The 22,017-nt window shown below is 38.3% G+C and overlaps 1 protein-coding gene across 1 annotated transcript; it reads left to right on the top strand.

Moving 5' to 3' along the window:
* The first annotated feature begins 829 nt into the window (after positions 1-829).
* dmrt2a (doublesex and mab-3 related transcription factor 2a) lies at positions 830-8,410 on the top strand. The gene is made up of 4 exons (XM_074638811.1): positions 830-986; positions 3,007-3,490; positions 6,551-6,653; positions 7,055-8,410. The coding sequence occupies exons 2-4, from the start codon at positions 3,068-3,070 to the stop codon at positions 8,122-8,124; spliced, it is 1,596 nt and encodes a 531-aa protein (XP_074494912.1). The 5' UTR covers positions 830-986; positions 3,007-3,067; the 3' UTR covers positions 8,125-8,410.
* The last annotated feature ends 13,607 nt before the right edge of the window (positions 8,411-22,017 follow it).

Below are 22,017 nucleotides of genomic sequence, written 5' to 3'. Positions count from 1 at the left end.
TGGACATCCATTATGCTATTGTAAAAGACAAAGAAACTATTGAAGGTGTGCAGTAAGCCGTCAGTTAAACAAGCTAGCTTTTGGATAATTAGCTCTAGCATACTGAAACAACAGCCTATTGTTCTACTGTGGGGAAAAGGGTGGTTAATATGACTGTAAGGCTCTGTTAAATTAGAGTACTGTAACAAAACAACACTTTATTTTTTGTTTTTACTGTTTTTTAACGATAAAATCGAGCTAAATTACTGAAAAGTATATGTATATATATTTTTCGTTTTCCTTGTGCATGGATATTTCCCTTTTGTGTCAAGAAATTTAGCTCAGAGGTTAAAAAATAAATAATAATAATAACAATAATAAAAGATTAATTATTAAAATTAGTAATCATTAAAATAAGTAAATGTTATTGGGGATTTATAGAAGAATATACTGTAAGTATAGCTCAGCTAAACATTGTAGTTTCCACAGGAGAGGAGGTTGAGGCTATTTTATTCAAATATTTATTATATCCTAATAATAAAAAACCTAAAATTTTTTGCACTATGGGACTGTGATGCTGGAAACTTGAATCTCTATCTTGGATCTATCCATCCATCCATCCATCCATCTATATATCCATCTATCTATCAATCTATCTATCTACTGGTTGCTAAGGAAAAGTAATTATTACTGAACAACCGTTACTAGGCGACCCCCTCCCCTCCGTTCCACCGCCCGAATAACTGCTCGCAATCCTATTGGTCGGCGCTCGTTTGGAAGCAGCCAATCAGAGGACAGAACTCGCAGCCTTGGAGCGCTTCATAGGAGCGTCGCTCCGGCTGTCTGCTTCAGAGGTAAACTGGGATCTGTCGAGGAGTGTGACACTCATTCATCCACTCAATTAGCAGCTAATTACAAGGCTGTTCTGGAGGCTGGACTGTGTGATTCATCTCTTTAAAGACGTCCCACACGGCTGTAAAACACCCCCGCTGAACCAACTTCTGGAGGTAAATTCAACTCTTATTCTAATGTTTTTATGTTAATTTAGCTACTATACTATATACTGTATATATACTATATACTATGAGGCAAATCCCTGCATGAAATAATCAATTAAATGCCCCGACTACATATTGGGGGCACAGAGAGGAGCCATGACCATGTGGTTAGACTATTAATAATAATAATAATAATAATAATAATAATAATAATAATAATACATTTATTTATATAGCACTTCTCAAAACAGATGTTACAAAGTGCTTCACAAGACAATAAAAGCAGATAAATAAAGTAAAAGATATGTTAACTGCTAAAACAGAACAACAGCCAATGAAAGCATGCAGATAGAGTAAAACAAATATGTTAACTGCTAAAACAGAACAACAGCCAATAAAAGCATGCAGATAGAGTAAAACAAATATGGTAACTGCTAAAAACATCTCAGAACATATCAATAATAATAGAAGTGGTAAAATGGTAGGACAAGTTGATAAAACAAATGTACAGTATATATACATAAATGTGTATAAATGTACACATGTGTGGGCATGTAATGGGCATGATGTGATCAATCATTGTCTCTTGATATGTTATTTATATTCCAATAATAGATTTTCATATACAGTATATTTGCCTACTCCTTCTAACATTTATGGGCTACAAAATTAAATAAAAGTTCAATCAATCATATTGCTATCGGTCCCTATCGATAGTTTAGATGTCTATAGGCTAGTAAAGATTTAGCACTACACAGTACCAATCACAGCTGTGGAGGCACTTGTATAGTTCTTTATATGTAAGGCATTGATGTATTATTATTATATTTTTTAATCATGACTTTTTATAGTGCTTCCTGTATTGTAATGTATTATATCTAATGTATTGTTGCTGTTTTTTCTTTTTTCTTATCTGGACCTTGAGTTTGCAATAAAGTTTGAATTGAAAAATATATTGATTGATAGACGGGAACATTTCTACTGTGCAACTTTCTAGGTTTTAAAGAATAGTTTTCCTCTTTTTACTTATAGGCTATGTTCTTGCAGATTAATAAATAAAAACTAGGCCATTATCAAATATATATATATTTTTTTTAATTTTTCCTGTCCATGGATATTTCCCTTTTGTGTCAAGAAATTTAGCTCAGAGGTTAATAAATAAATAATAATAATAAAGGTATTGTCTTATTTATTGTAGTAGTATCAACTGTACTATTTATAGATTTTAAGGGCTGAGAGAGAGCCAGGGTAAAATGCATTTCATTGCATTTCACTGTACACTGTACTTTTAAATGCATATAAACTTGAAACTTGAAACTTGAAACTTATATCCTATAATAAAAAACAACCTTTCTTCTTGTTTATTCAGATATAGGCCTATATATAATAAAGTGGGACTCACATTAAAATAAATAATAATAATAAATAATAATAATAATAATAATAATAATAATGAGAAATTAATTGAAACCATCATTAAAATAAGTAAATGTTATTGGGAATTTATAGAAGAATATACTGTAAGTAGCTCGGCTAAACATTGTAGTTTCCACAGGAGAGGATGTTGAGGCTATTTTCTTCAAATACTTATTATAGCCTAATAATAATAAGAACTTTAAACATGCACTATCTGCCTTTAAACATGCATTATCTGCATTTAAACATGCACTATCTGCAACCATCTTGGACTCTAACCACTGGCGCACTTTACACTTACTTTACACTATATACTATATATATTCTATATACCCCTTTATAGACTGCACATATGCACATACTACATTTATTTATTGTACATACTACATGTATTTATTGACGGACTGCACACACTATGTTCACCCATTCACTCTGTATCTTTTATATCTCTATTATTGTTTTTTTTAAAAATAATTTTTGTATACCTTTACCTCTCCTGTGTTTCACTCTGTTTGCTGATGTTGCTGCTTTGACACCTGAATTTCCCTCCGGGGATTAATAAAGGTTCATCTTATCTTATCGTAATAAAAAACCTTTCTTCTTGTTTATTCAGATATAGGCCTATAATAAAGTGGGTGTACTACAGACAGCCCTGCGGAGGACTCGGTGCAGACATGTCAGACAGCACCGGTTGCGAGTTTGAGATCGACGTGGAGAGCCTTGAGACGGAGCCGGAGAGCGACGACCTGTTGGACTCCTCCTCCTCCAGCAGGCCCGGCTCGGAGCCGCTCGGCCACGCCGTCTCCGAAGACGACGGAGACGGAGACGGCAACAGCAGCAGCAGCAGCAAGGTGGGCGACAGCACCACCACCGCCTCGTGTCCGGTGGTGGTGGTGGCGGTGGGGGACACCCAGAGGAAGCTCAGCCGGACACCGAAGTGCGCCCGCTGCCGCAACCACGGCGTGGTGTCCTGCCTGAAGGGACACAAGCGCTTCTGCCGCTGGAGGGACTGCCAGTGCGCCAACTGTCTGCTGGTGGTGGAGAGACAGAGAGTGATGGCGGCCCAGGTGGCTCTGAGGAGGCAGCAAGCCACGGAGGTAGGCATCGAGGATGGATGGGTGTGTGTGTGTGGGAGAATGTGCATGTTCATAAAGGTTAAAGGCTGGAATCATACCTTGTTAGGCTGTGATGCATTCAAGTCCTTTTATTCAGCAACAACCAATTAACAAATTAGACCCCACAGTAAAAGTTATTTCACTATATTTCAGTAGGCTACAGTTAACTGATTATTCCAAAAACACACAAGATTAACAGTAAAACAAATCTGAGTTTACATTATCTTATAGAGGAAAACTCCCAAGTTTATTCCCTTAGACCTCTCTAGCTTTGTGCGTTTTTGCTGTAGGGATTTCCAGAAGATGTGGATCTTGCTTCTCATAAGTCAGGAACATTTCCCCCCCACACACTTTCACTTTCTTTATTTACTTTGTGAATCCAGTGGCTCAGTCACTGCTCTCCATACACACTCCATCAATTGCCGAACTACTCCTCGGCTACTATAGAGGAAGAAATTCATGTTAAACCTGTGTGTGTGTGTGTGTGCGGGAGAATGTGCATGTTCATAAAGGTTATAGGCTGGAACCATACCTTGTTAAACTGTGATGCATTCAAGTGCGTTTATTCAGCAACAACTAATTAACAAATTAGATCCCACAGTAAAAGTTATTTCACTATATTTCTGTAAACTATAGTTTACTGATTATTCAAAAAACACACAAGATTAAAAATAAAACAAACATCAAATTTGAGATTGCATTAGGAAACATAACCTTTTTTTTTTTTTAAACAATATTTTTATTGAATTTTACATATAGACATATATACATACATACACATGCAGACAGACTAACAATATTAATATTAATAATTAAATTATACAATGAAATGTTTAGTCAGAATTTCAAAGAAAGAGAGACATAACATTTCATGTGCTTCACTTATATAACAAAGAAAACAAATAAAATAAAAGATAAGACAAAATAAATAAATACCTCAAAGAAGAAGAACAAAAAGATACAAAAAAACAAAACAAAACACTACAACACAACAATTTCAACAACAGCACTCAGCAACACACAGCAGTTTCAATTTGACTGTGCCCCTTGACGTCCAAGAAACTCCGACAAAGGTTTCCAAACATTTTCAAATTCTGCTGCTTTTCCTCTGGTTATATATGTAAGTCTCTCCAGTACAACACAAGAGACCTCTCTATCTTTGTGTGTTTTTACTGTAGGGATTTCCAGGAGTTGTTGATCTCACTTCTCAGAAGTCAGGAGCATTTCCCCCCCACACACTTTCACTTTCTTTATTTACTTTGTGAATCCAGTTGGCTGAGTCACTGCTCTCCATACACACTCCATCAAATGCCGAACTACTCCTCGGCTACTAGAGGAGGAAATCCATGTTAAACCTGCAAAGATGTCTGTAAAACTACAGTAAATTAGTTAGAAGTTAAACACACATCATCATCAGATGGCATGCCAATACATTATATTATTATTATCATTAGTCATAGATTGATTTATTGTTATTTATGTGTTAATTATGGCATTTCCAACAGCACTTGGGGAGTTAGCTGCTCTGATGATTACTCTGCATTACAATGACCCCTGACCTTTGACTTGTGAAAAAGTGACGTATTTTAAGCTTAAAATAGAATAAGATCATTTGCTCAAAGTAATCTTCATAATTGACCTATTAGTCTTCATATTCCAGTCAAACTTGCCTTTAATTGCTCTTGTCATGGTCAACATTTATGACCATAATAATAGGCCTGAAAAGTCGAACAAGTTTTCCGATATATCGGCAGAAAAATACAATTCTATAAACTTTACTTTCTCCACTATACCTTTATATATACATACTGTTTTACAAACGGTTACACCTCTGTGTATAGATATATTTTCTACTTCTCTATACATACTATATTCCTGTCTACACCTCTCTGTATATATTTTTAGTACTTCTCATCATTGCATATTCCTGTTTACTCTTCTGTGTACTTCTCATCATGCAAATACATACTACATCCTGTTTACATTCAGTTTTCCCATCTGACATACTGTCAACAAAATTATATTTATTTTAACGGCGCTATTTTATGCCTTAGATTTTCATTTAACTTTTACTTGGGTAATTTCCCCTTTTATATACTGTATACTTATTTTATGAGCATTGTTGAAGGAACCTGAGAGCAAACATTTTCATTGCCAATGACTGCTTTGCTGGAATTAACAAATGAGAAATAAAGAACCTTGAACGTTAAACTGGCGTATTTAGGTAAACAATCCCGGTGAGGAAATCAAAACAAAAACTAAACTGATTTTTCAACGTTTTTTTTTGTTTTTCCAGACAAAGCACGTTTAGGTTTAGTTTCGATTTAAGTGTTTGGGTGTTGGTTCCTAATGTTGTCCCAGCAAATAAACAATCATTATTTAATTCAAATAAAAGCATATTTACACAGCTTATAGAGAATGTAATTACATTTCCATCTTTACTTGTAAGCAAACACAAATCTGCCTTTATGATCTCCTCAAAGCCAAATCTTTCCTCTAATATATACATATATATATATATATACTGTATGTGTGAGTGTGTTTTGACTGCGGTGACATTCAAATATCTGAGCATGTCTGCGGGTAAAATAATGAACCACGTCAGCTGCGGTATTTTAAAGATGATACCAGATGGAGGTTTTTCTGTTTGAATGTGTGTGTGTGTGTGTGTGTGAAACCTGAATATATAACTTTTATTACATAGTCTTGTGAAAATATTGCAGTTTGAAGTAATGCAATCAGGTTTAGTTGTGAAACTGTTTTCTGTAATTTCTTTATCTTCACTGTAAAATGCCAAAAATCAATATAACAAATTATATATCTTAATTGCTCGACCTACGTCTCATGTTCTGTTGCTTAACATCCTGCTTTAACATATTTAAAGACAGTTTTATAACAAGAAAAACGTATGTTAAATAGATTATTATGTGATATATATTATGTGACTTGGACTATCTGAGACAAATCGGGCATTTTTCTAAGGATCAAGAAAAACATCCTGACAGCACGTCTTTAGCGTTTTTTGTTTTCTCTATTTATCAGGATAAGAAAGGAATATCTGGGAAACATATCCCCGCGGAGAGGAGGACGATATATCAGCGACATATTCGACCGTCCACCATGCTCGCCAAAAGCATCCTCGAAGGTAACAGTGCAACAGATCTGACAAATAGAAAACATGTTTTATTTCTTTCTGTTTCTCTTGGCTCCTCCTGTGTCCCTGTTTAACTCTGAGAAAACTGTTTCTCCTGTAGCTTGACTTGGATTTCTATCTTTTTTTTCCACTAACAACCACAAAACAGTGATAAGGACTTGTTAACATCTGTAAGCAGTGACTTGATAAACTTATTTGGCATGCAATAAGTTCACTAATTATCACCTCCTGCATTCCCACGACATACAAATATGATTAATTAATGAGCATGATTTATATTTTCTTTAAACCAGAGTGAAAATTCTTCTGCATGCATGCTCGACATCAGCTTTAATCCAAAACACATTGACTGTCATAAACCTTGAATTAAAAGAGGGTTCCTTTGATGACAGGGTACCGTCCGGTGCAGTCTGATCCATTCCTGGCGGCCAACTCGTCTCTCCCTCCGCCGCTGAGCGATCGCATGAGGAAAAGAAGGGCCTTCGCTGACAAGGAGCTGGAAACCATCATGCTGGAGCGGGAGTACAAAGAACGAGAGCTGCTGGAGAACAGCCAGGCGGCCTCGCTCATCTTCCCCAACAGCATGGCTCACCACGCCGCAGAGTACAACTACAAGACGGCGTACTCGCCGGCCTCTCAGGTTGAGCCGCAGCCCAAAGAGATGTGCAACTTCCTGGGGCCAAACTGCCTGGATCTGTCCATGCAGTACCCCGCCACCTCAGCCAACGTCGAGCTCATCTCCTCCAACGTCAGCGTGGCCACCACCTACCGCCACTACCCGCTGCAGCCGTCACGAGGCAGCTTCATGATGTGGCCCCGCGGTGCAGCCAACCTGAGTGACGCCCTGCTCTACCAGCAGTGCCTCTTCAACGCCACGGCGGTGCAGAACATGAAGCAGGGTGCAGTGTGGGAGCCCAAGGTGATGCCTGCCGAGAGCCAGCCGCCCGAGCAGGAGGCTGCGTCCAAACTGGAAGGATCCCGAGCAGGTGCAGACTCGTCGGACCCTCAACGGGCTATTCCCAAACCTCCCGGTGTCACCCAGAGGGAGAGCTCAGCCTTCTCTCCACCCAAGAGGAGCTTTGGACAATCCTTCCCCAACAACTCTCATTCCCAAAACTCCGGCCAAGTCCTGAACAAGCTGAGCAAAGACAGCGCTAAGCTTTCCATGAAACTCAACTCCTTTCACTCCCTCATCCAGCACTCGCTCAGTGAGAAAAGCAGCGGCGGGGCCGGGCTGGAGCTCAGGACTCCGTATTGCAAAGAGCTTTTAGAGGAGGCCGCACGAAAGTTCAGGGAGGGCTCCGCCAAGGACATTCAGGCCGTGAAAATCAGCGACAGGTACGCCAAAGACTTTCTGTCCAAGCCTGTGGGGACCAAGATGGCGTCCAGTGAGTCTCTGTCCTTCTCTGTGGAGGCCATACTGAAGAGACCCACACCTGCCATGAGTCGAGCATTCCATTAATTCCCATTAAGTGTCTTTCCTTGCACTATAAACGTCAGGTCTGTCTCAGCTGGAGGGCATCTCACGTTGTGGTTTTGGGGTCAAACTAAATCTTAAACAAACAGGCACTGCATTAGAAACTAGACCAGCTAGAAACTATTTGTTTCCCAATGTAATATTTATGTACAGTATATTATATTTTCCATGTGCATGTTTTAATAACTTTATTGTGTAGAGTATTTAAACATTATCCCAATGTTTTCCTCATGTCAATAAACTTTAAAAGATTGAACTCTTTCCATAAAAAGTCTTGTATTTCATTTTACGCTGGAGTTATGACATGTTTAACTGTGAACAGGTTTTTGTTTAGGTCAGAAGTTAGTCTGCACCCTCTAATAAATCACTACAGGTTTTTACATTCATAACAATTCACACCAAACAGGAGATATAGCACTAATAAAAAAATATCTGACTTATCTTACAAATATCAACATATAGAAAATAGTTTATTGTTATGTAATAATTTCTGTGAGTTTTGCAAAAAATAATACCATAAACAGTCTGAGGACATTTTTTTTTACCAGTTATTTTTAAAAAATTTACTTTTTATATCTTATTTTTAAATCTTGACACGTTTTTTTCAATAATACGATTTTCAAAATAAGTGCAAATATTCAGTTTGCATGTGTGTGTTGTTGGAAAAGTGCCAGTTATTGCCGACTTAAATCCTACAACAGAAAACGCATTAACTCTTGTTTATATAACTAGAAATACTACAATCATTATAGATTATGGCATACTTAATTTAAAAAAAATAAAGAAAAAGTAAATTTAGATTACATGTTTGTTTTTTACTCTTCATATTTGCTGTCACCAAAATTAAATGCTTCATATTTTTTATTATCTATTTTTATTTTTGGGCGTATTTATCTGTTACTATATGATAAAACCTGACATATTTTATATGAAATATAGAGGAAGTTTTTGTCAAGATGGTAAAAAATCAAAAAAATAAGAGCAGCAGAGTTATATCTGAAACAAATTGTGCAGACTTGGATTTTATTTGAGATTCTTCACAAATCATTGGGACATTAAATTAAGAACAATATTTTGACAGTAACCCGACAATAAAACATAAACGTGTTTTACGTAAATTTGACAGCAAATATTTAACTTTCCGTAACAAAAGAACATAAAGCTGTAAACTCACTAAGGGTCATTAAAGGATTATTGCCAGATTGTTTTTATGATAATTTGTGTATTTGCATAAACGCAAATCATGCAAACAAAACACATAAATGAAGTGTGGATGTGGACTAACTGTGTTCTGCAGGGGTTTGAAACTTGATATCAGCTCATAAATCTGTGAGCAGCATCGTCTCATCTGTTCAAGATGCATTTCTCCACTCATTCCTTTCCAGTTACGGACTCTCAGTGTGTGTGTGTGTGTGTGTGTGTGTGTGTGTGTGTGCGTGTGTGTGTGCGTGTGTGCGTGCGTGTGTGTGTGTGTGTGTGTGTGTGTGTGTGTGTGTGTGTGCACGCTGAAAGACAGCTTCAAACATGGGTTTCACATGAGCTGCAGAACACTGATCCGTGCAATAATGAACAAGACGAGAGGTTGAAAAGAAGAAGTCACTAATCTCTTCTTTCTGGCTCAAACGTTCACATTTCATCGGCATGAATCTGCAGCCAAACCGCTCTAAAGCTCCTCTTGTCACTTTACTTTTTTTCTCGTCTTCTTCTTCTACTCTTAAGCCCACTGAGAAATCTCACGTCAGGAGGAGATTGTGGATGTGTGATCGTTTCAAAGAGAGTGCTGTAATTGGATTTGGGCTGATGATGACATTTTGTGTCACCACAGAGAGCTGACATCATTTTAAGTAGCCTGTGGGGTCACATTTTTTACAGTGTGAGAGAGACAAAGAGACAGAGAACAACATGTGCAATCATGGTTGGTTATTTCCGCTCAACATAAGAAGTCTTAACTTATCCTCTGAACTTTTCCATTTTGTTTATTGTGTTTTTTTCCCTATTGCTTCCACTGGTTTAGCATTTTTTTCTGAGATATACTTTAAAAGTGTAAGAATGCTTTTACTTTTTTTCTATTTTCTCACTCCTTTATAAACACCTCATTCCATGAAAATATCTTTTTTGTTGTTTGTTTACAACTTAATCTTTCTTATAAGTACATGTTGACCTCACGTAAATCCCAGCATGCTCGGCACAACTCCAACCTGAGGAGGTCTGATCAAAGAACGTATATTGTGAAGAAGTGAAAGTTTGTTCCGTTGCAACATGAGCGCCCAGCAGCAGAGCTACTGTATACGCTTCCGCCATTTTGGACTGAGAGCGACTACTGGACGCCAGTGAAACGTCCGCCTACAAAGTGCCGTAGAAAAGTAAAACAAAATTTTTTCTATTCTATTGTCAAATTCTACCGAAATGGCCTTTGTTGATCAATAAAATATTATAAATATAATACGCGTTTTCAGTCCAAAATGGCGGCAGCGGCTGTTGCTTCTATACTCCTTGGTCTAATCAGCAACATAACTGAAAACACCTATCTGTTATAAGTTGATAAGTTGACGTTTTGTATAAAGTCGTAGAGTAAAATGTACAATATATACTTATTATAATTAAATATACTTAAGTAAAGTACAAGTTCCTCAAAATTGTACTTGAGTACTTGAGTACTTTCTACCACTGCTGTTCACACTGTATTATTGGCAAGGTGGAAATTATGATTCCTTTTCCAACTCAAACATTTACAGCCCCGATGTATCAAATCTTAACAGAGTACAATGAAGACATTGCTTTGTCTGTGACTTAACAATGCGTGTGTGTGTGTGTGTGTGTGTGTGTGTGTGTGTGTGTGTGACAGCAGTTGGCAGCTGAGCAGAAGGTGACAGTGTTTGTCTGCACTAACCGCCACTGATAAGTATCTGCTGAAGTCCTCGCTGAGGTCTCATTCCCAAAGTGTGAGATTTAACATGTCAGCAGAGTGAAGTAGGTTGTTGACTCCCCCTCCTCCTCCTCCTCCTCCTCCTCCTCCACCATCCTCTTATCAACAGTTGTAGTTCACACAGTAGCATTTTGTTTGGGGTACACAGGTGTCGTTTGCCATTTAGAGACTTCAATGACTTTCCTTCATGCTGTGAGGTTGGGAAAAGAAAAACACGCACGGTCTGGGAATCATGTCTCTTGTTTCAAGGCTCAGAAAGACAACAGAGGTCACCGAGTACAAACTATATTATATTGAATATTGTATACTTTACTGCTGCTACAGTATATTATGTTATATGTATCAATACATTTCAACTATATTCTATATCTCATACTGTATATTGACTGTATTAGGCCTGGTTGTGTGCCTGTCTGCATTTCTTTTATGTAATGCTTGTCATGTATGCCAGTGCTGTCTTTCTAACTTTTTTACCCCTCTAACCTCTTCCCTCAAGAGGCTTTTGTAAATAAGAATTTGTTCTTAATTGGCTTGCCTGGTTAAATAAGGGTTTTAAAAAATATACATAATATATTGTTAATATATCATACTGTTTTATTAATCATATATTGATTATATTTATGTTCTATATTTGTATTTTATACATTGATACAGACAAATACTTAGGTATCATTACTTAATCATATTATTATCATATTTGGTGTAAACTGTTTACATATACTATACTCGCTGCTACTAATCACACACTATATGTCACTCTTGTTTTGTCATTTTCAGTTTAATTGCTTTTGTATAGTTTCTATTTTTATTTCTGTTCTTATTTTTAATGTATATACTTCTAATTATCTTCTTTTTTAAAACTTTTCTCTCTTTTTATCTGTACTTATATATACTAATTTCTGTCCTCTGGGGATCAATAAAGGCTCATCTCATCTTATCTTATCTTATCTCATGTGATCGTGTTAAATTTCAACTTGATTACATTTGAAGGACCATCTTTTATCCTATTGCCTACAAATTCAAGATACAGAGTAGGAATTACATTGTACAATTAATTATCTTAGTTTGCTGTTGTCTGACTGCAATCCATAAAAATACATTAAAAGGTAAAAAAAAAAAAAAGTTGTAACAGGAAAACACACACAGAATAGTAATTAGAAATAAATGAAACATGAAATTAGACATAAAAAGTATGACAATTAAAAACAATAAAAGTCTGATGTGCAGTAGTCGCTCAAATTGCATGTATATTACATTTGAGCTCTATATTTCTTTATGAAAGCTACACAATATGACCAAAATGATGTGGACATCTTCTTCCATATATGTTTGTGCATTTTTGGTCTGGGGCTGTTTTTTATGGTTAATTAGCAAATGTTAGCAGCATGCTATAACATGCTAAACTAAGACGGTGAGTGACTGTGTCAAACATCAGCATGTTAGCATGTTAACAGCATTTAGCTCAAAGCACCGCTGCGATACTGTAGGTGCAGCCTCACAGAGCTGCTAAAGCACAGCTGTAGACTGTTAGTCTTATTAATAAGTGAATGTCAGGGGGCGTCCTGGTCGCTCACCTGGTAGAGCGGGTGCCCCATTTACCAAGGCTGAACCCTTACTGCAGCGGTCTGGGGTTAGAATCTGACCTGTGGACCTTTGCTGCAGGTCATCTCCCTGTTACTGTCAAATAAAGGCAAAAGCCCCCCAAAAAAATCTTTAAAAAATAACAACAATAAAAATAACTGAAGCCTGGAGAATAGTTCAGTAGTCAGTCATATGAATTCATTTGTTGGAACAAAAGTTAAAACAAATAAAATAAAATGGTGTGATCAGCGAGTACGGAGTTCCCCTACAATGATACAAGAGCTCCATTCTTCTCCTGCCCATATAGCATTTGGCTGCCCTGCCAGTGACTGTGTGGTTGGTTTATTGCTTTATCACCGCCCGAGTCGTCTCAACCTGTAACACACACACACACCTATGAACCCTTCTCCAGGTGTTGAAGCAAGCCATCCGTTCCACTGTTGCCGTTGTCACGCCAGTAACACCCTGCCCATCTGATACGCTACAATCCTCTTTGCACATTAAGAATCTATTAAGCACCACAAACACACACACGGTCACAGAGAAATCCCACGGTGGGTTATTTTGACTCTGGAAATAAATGGCACATGCTGTATTTTGCATTGGTGATCAGTGTGCGTGAAGGACAGGGTAGAGGATCTCTATTCATTTGTCTCTACCAGCAGCAGCAGCAGGGAGAGGAACACCGGCCGGTTCCTGCGTTCCCTCCCAGCACCTTGTAATCCAATAAGAAATGTGTAGCACTGCAGCTTTCTGACAAGTAGCTCCCACTTAATTACCATGTTGTCAGGGTTGACAGGCCTGGGGGCCGATAGGGGCGAGAAGGCTGGTGGTTCACGGCTGAAGGGGGTCTGGGAATATCCTGAAAACACAGTCACACACACATTTACACACTTCAAATGTGTGAACTGGAATGATTCAACACGCACCGGAGTTTTAGTTGTTTGAGCATTTCTTGGTTAGTCTGTGGAGGCAGAACATTATCTTTTTTTTTTACTTTAACGTCATATTTGTTGTGGCAAATGTTGGCTGAAATTACAATAGAGATAACAGCAAGGTAGAGTCGTGATTTTTGGTGTTCAGACGTGGAAAAATGTTGTGTTGAGCCAGCAAGAAGTCAGCTAGCTCATCTAAACAAGGACTTTAATGAGTAACTAAATACATTTACTACATGCAAAACTTACTAGCTGATGCAAATTAGTTAGTAGTATAATAATTTGATTTGTAACAAACATGTTTGCGATATTTAGCCAGACACAACCTCAAGATCTTGGAAAATAACCAAATGTTATGCAGAAAAGGGACTAACACACACAAAACAAGTGAAAACCTTTTAACTACATGAAGAAAAAAAATTGACTGTGGCAGGTAAACTTTCAGGTCACCTGCCACCATGGCAGATTAGGTTTTCCTTATATTAAGAAATATTAATTTTAAAAAGCAATTCCTAAATTAAAAATAGTCAGGGATTAAGGTTACATGATCCATATTTCTACTGTCTGTTACCACTGACTCAGTGTTTACTAGGGGTGGACGAAAATATTGAGAATTGCAATATTGTGTTTTGTGATACTGTATTGATTCTCAAAAACCCTGTATTGATTTCTAATTAATAGTTTACATGCAAAGATTAACTCAGGAAATACTTTACTTTATTTGCAAAGATATGCAAATGCAGATCCTACTATTCTGACTGCATAAAAAAGTTAATGTTTTTAAGGTCAGATTTTATGCAGTGTTATTTATATTAAAGTTTTCCTAAAATTAGATTTTTTTAAAATCGCAATATATCGCCTTACTTACAGTATCGCAATATATTGCAATATATTGCAATATATTGCATCGTAACCCCTGTATCGTGATACGTATCTTATCGCCAGATTCTTGCCAATACACAGCCCGAGTGTTTACGATTCTAAAGCGTTCTACATAGACTTCAGAAGTGGCAGACAAAACAATTGTGTGGCTAGTAGAAAAGTTCAGTGACCTGCCACAGTGGCACGTGAGGAAAAAACTTAATTTTAGACCCGGAGCTCAACCATATCATTTTACAACATTAGCCTGGCAGCATTTTCAGTGGTAGGAAACGTTCATTTATCATCACTTAATATCACAACCGAGACTGTCTGGGATATTGAGACTGATGTAGCATTTTGTTTTTGTTGTTGGCAGTCTGGCGCCACTAAGAGGTCTAACGTGACTGTGGGCTTCAGTTACTGGACAAATGCGCAGGATAGACATGAATCTAAAGGCTGTGAAGCATGTTATGGACCTGTCACAATCGCCACAGAAAACATCTGATCGCAGCGCCCAGTGTACTGACTGCTTTATTTGGGGCCTCCACAGCAATGAGCGAGAACCACAGACGCGCAATACTCCACAAAATAAAGTCCCGGTTGGTTCAGCCAGTGTTTGAGAGGGACTTCACCCGAAAATGAACACCTGAGAGGAGGGACACCTTTCTCAGGAGGTTCAGCACCAACACTCGCCATCTGCAACTCTTCTAAAAGTAAGCCAATGCGTTTAATTCCCTCTATGATGCCAGCCTTGACTTTCATTAGCAAAATGTTGAATGATTTTTGTGTCTGTCTGAATTCAGAGTGGAGTGTGTAGTCTCTTTCAAAGTTGCTCTCATGACGCCCACAGTGCAGTGTGTGTGTTGTGTGTGTGAGAGAGAGAAAGGGAGAAAGACTTGTCTTGCACGTAGGCTATATTTTGTGCAGTGTGGGTGCACAGTGCTGTGTATGTGTGAAAGAGAGAGACTTTGCTGCATTTTTTGGGTACCTTAATGCAGTGGTGCCCACCCTTTTTCCTTAAAAGACCCATTTTCTATTATGGAGTAACCTGACGACCCCTGACTTAGTGCCATATTTTATGGATATTTCATATTATAATCAATGCATAACAATAACACTACAGAACAGCTGATAAACTGTATAATTAACCCAAATAGCTAATATGCAGGAAGAATATTCCATCAGAGATGAGTTTCCTGTTGTTTCCTGTTGTTATTTTTTATGAACTTTTAATATAATTTTCTATCTGTATTATGTATTTCTTAGATTTTTTGGCAATCATACATACTTAATAGGCTTAATTTTTGACAAATTCAGTGTTTGACCATTGTTCTATTAGCTCTTTGGTTGTTTTAACTGCATACTTGTCTAATGCAGGACAAGGCTGTTTAAGCCAAGTTCACACTACAAGACTTTCAAAGTCATCAGATTGCTGTACTGTTCACACTACACAGTTTGCTGTCTTGTAATATGGAGTCTTGAAGTTGTTGTGGTTTTCACATTACATGACTGACCGGCAACAGGGGTTCACACATTACAAGATCTTTCACCGGGAGGAATTCCTGACGAGGTCTCCAAACTACGTTTTGTCACGAAAACACATGCGAGAAATACAGTACATGGTAAACCATGCACGGGACATATAGCTGATGTTATTGTTGGCACGTGTTCACAAATAAGCCTGTTTCCACCAGCTTCTAGATGTGTATTTTACTATTTATTCCTCTAGTTGCAGCAACAACTTTGCTCCGTGTTGCAAATACAACACATAGCGATTAGATTTGCGATAGACATAGCGATTAGATTTGTTCTGACGCCGACCCTGATTGTACAACGTCCCGTTGCCTCCTGAGGCTCGAGAATGATTATTTCTACCACCGCCACCTGCTGTTGTTTCTGTTGTTGCAGTAGCCTCCAGCATCACAGTGGGGGAAGAGAAAGACACTTTTGCAACACAAACATTTGGAGCACTAAAGAGGACAAGTGAACAGTCAGTCTGTGGCTCAAAGTAAACACCTTCTCCTCAGGTCCATAAAACAATTAGTGCCCAGAGGGCGAAGTAAGCAGAGGTTATATCTCCTCTGTGTACTGCATTGTGCTTTGTTTCATTCAGCAAAGACTGGTTGTTAACAGAGAGTCCACTTTAATTTGCAAGTTGAAGCTACTTGAAGGTGCGTCTCGTCTTCTCTGGAATAATTTTGAAACATTGACGCAAGGATCAAGGAGAAAGGCAAATTTAGCCACTTCAAATCCAGATGATAGCCACATTTGCAAGTTAATGCAAATAGTTGTAAATCTTTGAGCAGCCAATGTTTGGGAAGGTGAACCTTGAGAGAAAAAGAAAACGAAAACAGTCACCTCCTACTTAATGTGGCGTCTATTTTTCACCAGCTGTTCGTAACATTTGATGACCGATGTTTCTCAATGCTGCTCCGTTCGAGGTGTTCCTGATCTACCCATTTTTCGTTTAAGAAAAATGTCTTTATTTTGTGACTAATACAAACATTGGCATCTTCTCCGCCTGCTGAGCTTTTGCAGGGAATTTGCCAGTCTAAACCTTCATGTAAATGCTATGGAAAAACACTTTTGTGTTGCATTGTCACCCAAAGAAAATATTGTGATTCTCCGCAGTGTACTGTCACCAATGTGCTGTGCACACGTATTACAAATGTTATTTCTGTCAGGGTTGTTGTCTTTGCTGCCTTCTGCAGTAAAGTTTGTTCACAGCACATTGTAGTACGAGTGGAAAAAAAAAGAGATCAGTTGCGGCTGTTGCAGCATCACTGCATGTAGAGGTCGGGGCAGGTGATGCAGCTGTAATTCTACAGTGATAAATGACCGCCGCACCTGGCTTACGCTAACTAGAGTAAACACCAGCATTGCTCGGGTTAACACCTAAAAGCTCTGATTTGCATACGGCCTATAAGAGTGTATTCAAATATACACTCCCTGTGTACGGCCTCCCGCCAGGCAAACAGAACGTCTATGTTTAGAGTGAAGCATCTACTTGCTGTCTTTTACTGTTGAGTCAAAAAAAGACATTGTGATGACTCAAAAATACATTTTAATGACTTCATTACAGATAAGGTTTCATTTTTACTGCATTTATGCAGAAACGTTCAACCAAGTTAAGCTGGTTAACTAAATGGATTTCCACTTTTAATGAACAATTACTTAACAAACATGACAAATGACAGCATTTAAAAGAAAAAAGAGGCTCTGTTTTATTTTTCATGACAAGAGCGCCGCCCTGTTGCAGTACTCTAGCTTGTGACATCATGAGGTTGGTTAGCTCAGCTGAGTTACACAGATACAAAGGTAGAGACTGTGAAAGATGGAGACTGAGGGGGGTCACTATTATATTGTTCCTGGATGTGAAGATGACTTTTACAATGTTAAAACCAAGGACAAAACAGTCCATTTCATAAACTAAGGCTAAAACAGAGATCCGTAACATTACTGCAGCACTGGCTAGTGACACTGAAAGAGCCCTCAGGCACTGAGTCCAGCTGCAGCTGACTGTCTCTCCATCTCATGTCCTCTCTCCTCTCTGATCACCTGTCTCTCCTCTGCCGTCTCATTCAGACCGGTCAAAGACAGGCTCACTAAGAAAATAAACGCCGAAATCACTGCTTTATTCTGACTCCCACGTTATAGTGCTTGTTTACGTAACTTGCCGGCACTGGCTCAACATTAGCATTACAAAACTACCGTCACAAAGTCAAACTTATCGCAAGAGAGACATTATTGGTTTAATGTTACCCGTGTTCTCCTTCAACTAGCTAACTAGCTAGCTAACTAATTCCCTCACTCGGTTATACTCCCAAGCCGACTGGGGCTCCCCGTCCACACCGCTCGGAGCTGCCGACAGGTGTCGTTGGCGCATATGTTTTATAACTTCCTGTTAGGATAAAAGTACATTCATCTCTTATACTTTGCTACATATGAAGACTAGAGAGAGCACATATCAACCTGGAGCAGCTTTTATTTTGACATCTGTGATTTATTTAGGTGTTTATGTTTGGCAAATTTACCAAAGTTTTTGGACTGGAGATGGATGGATTTATTCCGCCTGTCATGGTTTTTGGCCTTTACGTTCATTTGAATAAACACTATTTACACATTTATGTATTTCCCTGGCTGCTGCAAAGTGAGTTTCCACTGAAAGGACAATACATTCTAGTGAAGTTTTACTGTGTAGTATATGTATATATAGAGAGATATATATATATATCTCTCTATATACATATAGAGAGATATATATATATATATATCTCTATATATATATACAGTATATATATCGGTTTATTTGCAGCATCTTCTCAGTTCTGCTGCAGTCGGCACCTTGTCTCATCACGTCATGCAGCCAGCTGTCTCTGTACAGTACAGCGTGTATTTCCACAGTGAAAGATGGATTCAATAATCTGTCCTCAAACCAGCAGTCAAACTCCAGACTGGAACTTCCTGTGTCTGCATGGGCAGAGTGGGACACTTTTACTGGTCCATCTGGAGGAGCTGATGGTGCTTCACATGTGTGAATGGAGGGTTGACACCAGTGGTGTACTACTACTATTAACACTATAGTTACTTCTTCTTCAGTGAGTAATATATGGGTTGTTTGTACCTGCTTCAGTACATGATAATCCATCCAGTGCTCGCAATGTTTAGAGTCAATGCTGGATTAAGGGCACTGTTTATGTCGTGTGGCATAAAATAAGGGTTTGACGTTTGACGTTAGGGGCCGAGGTCTCAGAAAAATTATTTATGATGCCTTTTCTATTAGTCTTTTTCTAAAAAAAAAAGATTTTTCAGATCAACAACATAATCTACAAAAGACAGCAACACAAACACAAGAACAATGGTAGGCTTTTTTAAATGTTCCCCTCAGATCCACATAGATTTATAGCTTCTTTCAGCTCATTGTTTTGGTTTTCTGGTTCACAGCTTTACTGTTTTGGTTCACTCTCTTCTCTCACAGCAGGCAGCTGTTAGTAGTGAACACTGCTCTTAAACCCACTGTACACTACCCGCTCAATAACAAACAACAGACTGGTGAACATTGTGGAACATTTAACTGCAAAAGAGCCAATATTCCCCCTGTAGTTGGTGGATAGATTGTTTAATTTCCTTCATGTATAAAATTGTGCTGAAAACATTTGCAAAAATTGCAAAAGTTGAATATTTGAACATTTTGAAATGTCTACTTGCTAGCAGTCTTCTTCTTGTTCCCTGCCTTTGCCAACACCCTGCTGCATATCTTGGGACGTCACCACCACCTGAAGATTAAAACATAAACTTTATTAGAATCATCCTATACAGACAGGTACATACTGTACGTGATGAGTGTGGGGACGTACGTTAAAGAGCAAAAAAACACATAGAGACGTTTGGAGGGAAGGTGGATGGATCCAGCAAACACAGGGCTGTCATCCGGGAGGCCTCTGTTCATGTCCTGTGTGAAACCACCAATGTGTTGTTTGTCTTTGTGTTCACAACGTTAAGTTTCATTTTCACTTTTCAAACGTAGCAAATTGTAAGCCAAACCATGATGTTTTCACTAAACCTAACTAAGTGGATTTGTTGCCTTTAAGTGCTTTTGTTTGAATTCACAACGTTAATCACGTGTTTACTGCGACCGTAAAGTGACGCCAAGGGGTCCCGACAAAGCGTCAGTGACGAGTTGGGATGAGAACGTGTTGAAACTTCACCATTTCTTAAAGGAACCACAGGCTCACACAGGTGTTTTCTCTTATTTTGCCTGATTAGACTGTGTATAAAGTACAATCTGTGCTTGACTTTCATGTCCTTGACTCCTCTGTGGCACCTGTTGAGGCGTGAAAACTTGCACTTTTTATTGCTCTTTATTGTTGCATTGAGTTTGGTGACCTGACCCTCCAGGTTTCAGCACAGCTCGGCCCAGTTTTAACCTGAGATGAAGGTCTGCTCAGCCACAATAACTAAAAACACCTGTGTGGGAGTGCAGGTCCTTCTCCACTATTATGTAGCTGCCTTGAGAGAATGTTGTAAAACAAACAAATCATGGGCACTGAACGTTCAAATATGTCGTTTTTGAATGCTGCAAAGGTTGCCAAAAGTGATTAATCTCTCCATTTAACTGCTTCTATAATATTTCATAACACATTTTCAGCAGCTTTGTCCTGTGAATGTTGCCTAAGTAACATTTTACGTCAGCGCGAACCTGCTGACCCACTGAAGGTTTCAGGGCGAGGCTTTAACCTTGGAATTGGTCTGACAAAACCTGCTGCCACTGTGACACTTTGGCCCTGTTTAGTCAACACAGCCTGTGCTATTCTCTCTGTTTTCACATCAACACATTTTGTCTCCTGTACAATACATATGAAGAAACTGGTTTCCATTTCTTATCTCTCCCTGGTGTTTGAAGAGGCTGTTTACGCTGTCGCTGGATGGATTTTTATGTCACACAAATGTTCAGACAGGCATCTTTTTTTGTTCTTCTTATCTGATAAATCTATTAGTCATGTTGCTGTTGTGCTTTTGCTTATCTGATACCTGAATAAGACCAAATTGGCTTGCCCCAAAACTTTGTGTAAAGACCAAGAAAGGGTTGGGATCTATGGTCTGACACAAAGATGACCTTTATAAGAATAACATTATTGTAAGTTCCAAAGATCAGATCGTAAATATCTTCATCCTTTACAATAAAGAACATTTCTCTGGATGTTCTTGTCGCAGATTTACCCCTCAAAATTATTCATAATTTTTTAAACAATGGGTCTTTGATTTCAGACGGAGGTAGACAAAAGCAGGTTAATCATTTGTAGTCGGTGACCATTGATTTTGTAGGCTGAAATGACTACGATTGGCAAAGTTTATCAACTTTAAATAGCTAGCCAATTACATCGGGGTCATCCCAACGTTCCCAGGGCTTGATATAAACTAACATTGTATGAAGGGCTATATTCGCAGGACACTTCAAAGGCCTCAAATACTGTGGAAATATCAATGTCTTGACTTTTGGTTTCGCACGGGACATGAACAGCATTCCTCCTGGGTGAAAGTCCTGTTTGTTTGACCCATCCAACACCCCAACTTCCTCCTTACACGGACATCAAAAACAAACGTAATTCGAAACAAAATATGTTCCCCTCGAAACGTAATTCACAATGCAATTTCGTTGTATGGGAACGTAATTTTTTGGAGACAGGGCTGAGTGAAACATTCATTTAGCATTTGACCTAGTGGAAAAACATTGCTGAGTACATAAGACCCTTTGAAAGGTCTCCTTAATGTGTTATATTAAGAGGATATTGAGCTGGGGAACATAGACACGCTGCTGCTCAATGAGTTGGTTGAAAACGCCGTCTCCGGCTGAGATTTGAATGTTTTTCAGCTTAAGCATTTTAAAATAAGAACCCTGTAACAGGGGTCTTAAATAAGTACTACATAGCTAAATGGCTAAAAGAGGCTAAAGTTACATGTCCCATGCAAAAAAGCTAGTTAGTTCTTGTAATATAATATGGCAGCGTGTTAGGACTATTGTAGGTAAAAAGGGGTAATATTCTGAGAAAAAATTCAGAATTTTAAAGTTGTAAA

Source organism: Sebastes fasciatus, chromosome 6 (genome assembly GCF_043250625.1).
Source record: "Sebastes fasciatus isolate fSebFas1 chromosome 6, fSebFas1.pri, whole genome shotgun sequence".
Classification (NCBI taxonomy): Eukaryota; Metazoa; Chordata; class Actinopteri; order Perciformes; family Sebastidae; genus Sebastes; species Sebastes fasciatus.
This window is presented reverse-complemented; position numbering and strand designations above follow the sequence as displayed.